The sequence below is a fragment of the Alosa pseudoharengus genome, unplaced genomic scaffold (genome assembly GCF_046254945.1).
Source record: "Alosa pseudoharengus isolate Yale_2024_CS ecotype anadromous, Long Island Sound unplaced genomic scaffold, YU_APseudo_1.1 YU_APseudo_1.1_scf_7, whole genome shotgun sequence".
NCBI classification, from domain to species: Eukaryota; Metazoa; Chordata; class Actinopteri; order Clupeiformes; family Clupeidae; genus Alosa; species Alosa pseudoharengus.
This window is the reverse complement of record NW_027468859.1, coordinates 24,673,558-24,680,306: the sequence shown is the minus strand read 5'-3', so window position 1 is coordinate 24,680,306 and position 6,749 is coordinate 24,673,558. Positions and strand designations below refer to the sequence as shown.

General features: G+C 48.4%; 1 protein-coding gene across 1 annotated transcript in view; it reads left to right on the top strand.

Moving 5' to 3' along the window:
- The first annotated feature begins 287 nt into the window (after nt 1–287).
- foxo3b (forkhead box O3b) overlaps nt 288–6,749 on the top strand; it is a 51,337-nt gene continuing 44,875 nt past the window's right edge. The window contains exons 1-2 of the mRNA XM_076272906.1: nt 288–874; nt 1,023–1,783. Of these exons, the coding sequence (XP_076129021.1) occupies nt 1,229–1,783 (555 nt within the window). The 5' untranslated portion in view covers nt 288–874; nt 1,023–1,228. The remainder of the gene's footprint in view (nt 875–1,022; nt 1,784–6,749) is intronic.

Below are 6,749 nucleotides of genomic sequence, written 5' to 3'. Positions count from 1 at the left end.
CAATGTTTCACTGCAATTTGAAGTAAATGTTTACGAAATGTCAGTCACTAAACTTAAACAAATCTCTAACTTGTCAAAACACTGCTGTTTGCTGAATAATACCCATTGCAATCCGATGACAAGCTGATGACATTCCCTTCCAAAACCTAGTGGCCTTAGTGGCTTGTCTAGACATGTCTAGGCAACCCCGGTCAGGTCTGTCTTGTACTGGCCCTTTAAAAGGCGATCCCTGTCACGGAATCCAGGGGGTAGGTCTACCGAGCGGGGTTAGGCTCCGTCTCTGGTTTCTGCCTCTCTATCAGCGCAGTAACTTTGTGCTTGTTGAACGCTGTCAGGAGAACGGAATGTGTAGTAGTAGGTTAAACTCCTTAGACACAAACGGGTAGACTTTGCGTGCGTGCTATTTTCTCTTATTTGTCCAACTGACGACTGGGATGCACTAATATAGACTTGAATTAGGAGAGAAGATCCCTCTTTTCGCCAGTTTGGCTACTATCGTCTCTTCTAAAAGCGACACGGTGACAGCAAAGTGCAATGGGCTATCGCGAATAAAAGAACTTGCGAGGACGGCAGCGGTGACAGCGACTTTTGAGCAAGAACTGAGAGGTGATTTCTGCTGGTTTTACGGGAGATCAGACACGGCTCTCAGGTCTTCCCTCCACCCCCTTCCTTCCCGTGGACTGCGATTTTGACAGCTGGCTATTGATTGCGCGACGGGGATGCGTTTGTTGCGTGACGCCAGATCACTTTCTTCTCGGCAGCACCGAAGCTGTCGCTTACAGTAGCCTAGTAGGCTTTTACATCACTGCGACGTGATTGCAGCACAATTGATCTCGGTGCACAGCCGTGGAACCCAGGCGGTCGAGAGTGAATGGTGTGTAGCTTAGACCTTTAACAGAGGCCATGTAAACACTTGTGTTCGTTTGTTCCTTCTAGTTGTCATTGTGTTTCTTATCCACATGTTGAGTGGTAGTGTATTCAACTGACATTTAGACCTGAGTGTTGTTGTTTTTTTAATGCAGGAGAGAGTGTTTAATCAACGTTTTGGATTGACTGAAGGCTACTAACGTTGAGGAGCGCAATACTGCAGTGTTGGACAGGGGAAGACCCGCATATTGATGGAATGCGCCTGTAACAGTCCGATTCCAGCTCTTTCCTGACTCAATCACAAATCAGACAAGGTAGTGAGTGGGACACACACACAAACACACACACACAGGTCAAGGCGATGGCGGACCCGACAGCCCCGGACTCGATTCCGACGCTTGATGTCGTTATCGACCCGGATTTCGAGCCCCAGAAGCGGCCAAGATCATGTACCTGGCCCCTGCCGGAGTCCAACGCGGCCAAACCAGAGGTGACGGACACAGACATTATTCCGGAGGAAGAGGATGATGAAGAGGACAGCGCAATGACCATCAACAATGACTCCAGCATGCTCGAGGAGGAGCAGGGCAGCCCAGGTCTGGTAGCCGACGGATTGCACTCAGCAGCCGCTCAGGAAAGCGGAGGCTCTCCGCTCCCATCACTCTCACCAGGTGGCGCGGGCAGTGGCAAATCCACTGGGGTCGTGAGCGCCCCGGGCAGCCAGCAACAGACGCCCCGAAAGTCCTCTTCTCGCCGAAACGCGTGGGGCAATTTGTCCTACGCGGACCTCATCACTAAAGCCATAGAGAGCGCCCCCGACAAGAGACTCACCCTATCCCAAATCTACGACTGGATGGTGCGAAGTGTCCCATACTTCAATGACAAGGGAGACAGCAACAGCTCTGCTGGGTGGAAGGTAGGCTAAGTGTGAGAAAAAGTGTGGTGCATGTGTGTGTGTGTGTGTGTGTGTGTGTGTGTGTGTGGCGAGAGAGGGGACGCATGCTTGCTTGTTTGTATACCCGCTACCTCGTCATCACAACAAAACAATAACAATAACAATAACAGAGCCCATGTGGCGTTTTGGAAGGTTTGTGTGCGTGCGCGCGAGCTCTCGGGGTAAATTAACGTAAAGCTCGGGAATGCGCTCACGAGACACAGCTTCATGTTAGCACACATTATTGAGTGAAATCCGCATAAATTGAAGAAACAGTCAGTGCGGAATAGGCCTACCAGTACACATAATGTGACTAATTGTTAATGCGTCAGACAATTTAGGCTCCAGTATGAGTACTGATGGTAGTATTTTAAACTGCATTTTCTCATTGTCGTTGAAACCGTCATAAAGTAGGCTAGCACCTGTGCGTTTGATCACGGCATTGTCCAAATGGTTATCAATGTCGCGGTTAGAAGAAGCACCCAGTCAGCGCACGCGCCTTCAGTTGGTCGCAGTCCACGTCCACGAAAACCAAAGCCAGACGCACAGACACTCCAAATTTATATTACGTAAAATTCTGGCCAGGGTTACCTCCCTCTTCACGGGTAAGCTTAGCCTTTGATCCCTGCTGCGTCTGAACGGAGGCGGGGGGGGGGGGGGGGGGCGGAATTGCATAACGGATTCGGCCCCGGAATGGTGCGAGGTTCTCGTTAACAGCTGAGCACTGCCTTCAAAGGGAATGTCACGGCCGCGCGAGGCTGCTGCGGGCCGCGGAAGACATATGGGCTCTGTGTTCACGGGGCGAGGCACGAGGAAAGAGCGAGGGAGGCTGCATAGGGCGCATAGGTTACGCCAGACCCAGCAAGTTGCCTTTGTGTGGGTGTGTGTTAGAACTAATGAGAGAGAGGGAGAGAGAGAGGGAGAGAGGACAAAACAGTCATAATTCATCATGAAGCATACATGGCCCAGTGGAGACCATGGTAGGGGGAACTTGAAGATCACACCCCTCCCCCCAGCCATGTGTCTTTGGCCCTGATTGTGGCACTGTGTGTGTGTGTGTGTGTGTGTGTGTGGTGACTGGAGCAAGGCTTCAGGGAGAGGAAAGAGAGAGAGGTGAGGAAGGAGAGAGAAAGAAAGAGAGAGAGAAAGAGAGAGGTGAAGAGGGAGAGAGAGAGAGAGAGAGAGGTAGAGGAGAAACAAATGAGAGGGAGAGGAAAGAGAGAGAGGTGAGGAAGGAGAGAGAAAGAAAGAGAGAGAGAAAGAGAGAGGTGAAGAGGGAGAGAGAGAGAGAGGTAGAGGAGAAACAAATGAGAGGGAGAGGAAAGAGAGAGAGGTGAGGAAGGAGAGAGAAAGAAAGAGAGAGAGAAAGAGAGAGGTGAAGAGGGAGAGAGAGAGAGAGAGAAAGCTGGGCTGAGAATAGAGCAGTTGGCAGTTGACTCACATAGGTAATTCTGTTAGTGTGGTAGGCTGGTCTGGCCAAGATCCAGTGAACTTTGTCCTCTGTGTTGCTTAACTTAGCTCACTTGGCTCCCAGTGTTCTCTGCTCTGAGCTCTCTGTCTGTCACACACACACACACACACACACACACACACACACCCCTATACCACACATACTTGAATTTTGCATTCTGTAGTCCATAATGAGGTCAGAATGTCAGTACTCTCTGTTTCAGACCACATCTCTTTCTCTCTCTCTCTCTCTCTCTCTCTCTCTCTCTCTCTCTCATTCTCTCGCTCTCTCTCTTTCTTTCTCTCTCTCTCTCTCTTGCTTTCTCTCTGTCTGGGTTACTGTCTTTATCCTCTTTATGTCTCTATTTCTGTCTCACTTGCACTCTTTGTCTCTCTCTCCCTCTCTCTCTATTCCTCTCTTTCCTCCTGCTCTCTCTCTCTCTCTCTCTCTCTCTCTCTCTCTCTCCTCCTGCTCTCTTCTCTATCTTTCTTTTCATACTCTTTCACCTCCCCCTATACTATGCAACGCAACATACACACTCTCTCTCTCTCTCTCTCTCTCTCTCACACACACACACACACACTCAGGCAGACATGCAGTAAGGATGATCAATCTGCAGACTTAGCTGGTTCTCCAGAGACATTCATATCTCCGGGGCCATTTGTCATCTATTTGTCTTAATCCAGCTCCTTCATTCCCTTCTTCGAAACACAGTCTTTCACACACACCCATGCATGCATGCACACACCTATGCATCTGCACACACACACACACACACACACACACACACACACACTCACACATCATATATTGCGAGATTATCATTTTAATTGCCTTTTGTGTGTGAAAGGGGAGGGTATTCTGTCTACGTAAGTCATTTGCAGTGGAGTTGTAGTCAGATCATTATTCTTTTATGGACACAATATTGGTCAGATAAAGGACAGGCCTTGGCTTTGTCACCCAGCACATTTATCAGTGTGTGTGTGTGTGTGTGTGTGTGTGTGTTTACGACACAAGTGTATGTGACTGCAGTCCCTCCCTTTGAGCTGATGCAGGTTATTAGTGCTTCAGCAAATCATTTGATTTCAGTTAATGTCTGTGTGGCGTAGACTGCAAAGGTGACAAGATGAGATAGGCCTGCTAGTCCACTGATTCCCCCTCCTGCACACACACACACACACACACACACACACACACACACACACACACACACACACACACACACACACACACACACACACACACATTTGTATGTATGCATGTTACACCCATGCATCTCCTAACACAAGCTACATGTGTACACACACACACACACACACACACACACAAATGAACTAGCAGGCACACACACACACACACACACAAATGAACTAGCAGGCACACACACACACACACACACACACACACACACACACACACACAAAGAGATGACCTCTATGATAGGTGAACACGGCACTCGTCACCCCACGGACATCTACCCTGGCCAAGCAGAGAGCACACCCACGGTGAGCTTGGCACAGAGCCAACTGTGTGAAACTGAACTCATAAATGACTAGAGAAAGGAGGGGGGGGCATAGATATGGGGAAGGAGAGATAAAGAAAGGAAGGAATACAGTGATGGAGAGAGAGAAGGAGTGTGAGATGTAGGGGTAGGGAAGAAACAGATGAAAGAAAGAAAGAAAGATAGGGAGGGAGAGGGATAGAGAAATGGAAGTAAAGAAAGAAGGAGATGAAGAGAGAGAGTGAGAGAGAGATGGAAAGAGAGACGCATGGATGGATGGAGGGAGGGAGGGAGGGAGGGAAGAGAAGGAGGAGCGAGGGGGTTAACGATCCCAGTCCTTTAGAGGAGTGTGTGTGTGAGATAGTGATCTTATCCCAGAGGCTCAACACCCCATTTAGAAACCACACAATAGGCACCTCCACACAACATTAGAGGCTCTCATGCCTCCTTCACCTGAGAGAGAGAGAGAGAGAGAGAGAGAGAGATGGGGGAGGGCATAGATGTGTGTGGGTGTGTGGGTAGGGTGAGAGGGAAAAACAGAGAGAGACAGTGAAGTGTGTGTGCAGATCAGGAAGGGATGGAGGGATGGACTATGTTTCAGTAGATGAGAAGACATGGGACTGTTGACCAGAGATAGAGAGAGATGCTGAGATAGAGGGAGGAAGAGAGAGAGAGAGAGAGAGAGAGAGAGAGAGAGAGAGAGAGATGAAGGAGAAGGAGGAGTGGACATGCGTCCCCTTGTCTGATAAAACAGACAGATGCATCTGGCTGCTGGAGGCTTATTGGAAGGACTTGACCAAGGCTCCCGTTGCCACGGTGACCAGCCCTACCTCTCCTCCAGGGGCTGACAGGGGTGTTTGTGTGATGTCATCAACAGCCTCAGTGATGTCATCATCAATGGGTCCCTTTGTTTGTGTGTGTGTGTGTGTGTGTGTGTGTGTGTGTGTGTGTGTGTTGATTAACACATCATTCACAGCTTTGGAGCCTTTCAAGAGTGATGTGACATCTATGTGACTGTGTCTTTGTGCCTACATCTGTGTGTTTTTACATCAATGATACAAATGTGTGTGTGTGTGTGTGTGTGTGTGTGTGTGTCAGTCTGTCTGTTGCTTTCAGACAGTGGCACAGTCTGTCTGTGTTAGTCTGCTTCTACCATAGAACTCAGCACTCTCAATTATTAACCACATCCAGGATTAATGCAGATTTGTGTTCAATTTTTTAGAGTCTGCTCTTGGCGACACACACACACACACACACACACACACACACACACACACACACACACACACACACACACACATACACATAGGCGCCGATATCGTGGGTGCTCCGTCGCTCGAGCACCCACAGAAAATATCGAGCACCCACATGTGCCAGCTTACAGTCCCAGCTAAATTTACATTAATTTAAAATCAAACATTGCAGTTGATGTTAAATTCAGCATCTCTCATAATGTGATTGGCTATGTTGCTGTCAATCCCCTACTCCATATCCTAACCACCAATGAGAGCGTCTCTCATATGAAAATTCCTGACACTTCCCAGTCGGGTCAACCCCGAATGTTTAAAATGTATATAGCCCTGAATATTATTTTAAAAGTAGTCTGACAAAGCGTATTGTTTTGTGTCACAGCTAAACACTGGTACCTGATAGAACATCTATAACATAGCCTAGGTGGTCGCAACTCACAAAAGTAAAGCAGATAGAAAGAACTCACGCAAATCTTGCCTACAACACACAGACAGCTTCATGCGCACGGGAGAGAGAGCGCGCGCACAGGTGTTTTATGATTGTTGGCTTCTGATGGTATCTTGCTAATTCACTGAAGAAAGACTTATGGATAGAAAGAACATTCTGAAAAGGAAAGGAGTAAGGCAATGAGGAACAATGCTATAGTGGAATACTCATGTTGCTGTATCAGCAGATGAGAAGGACTTGAGAGTGCCACTGACGACGTGACTGCCTCATAGGCTCACAGGTTGGTGAAGGAGAAAGCT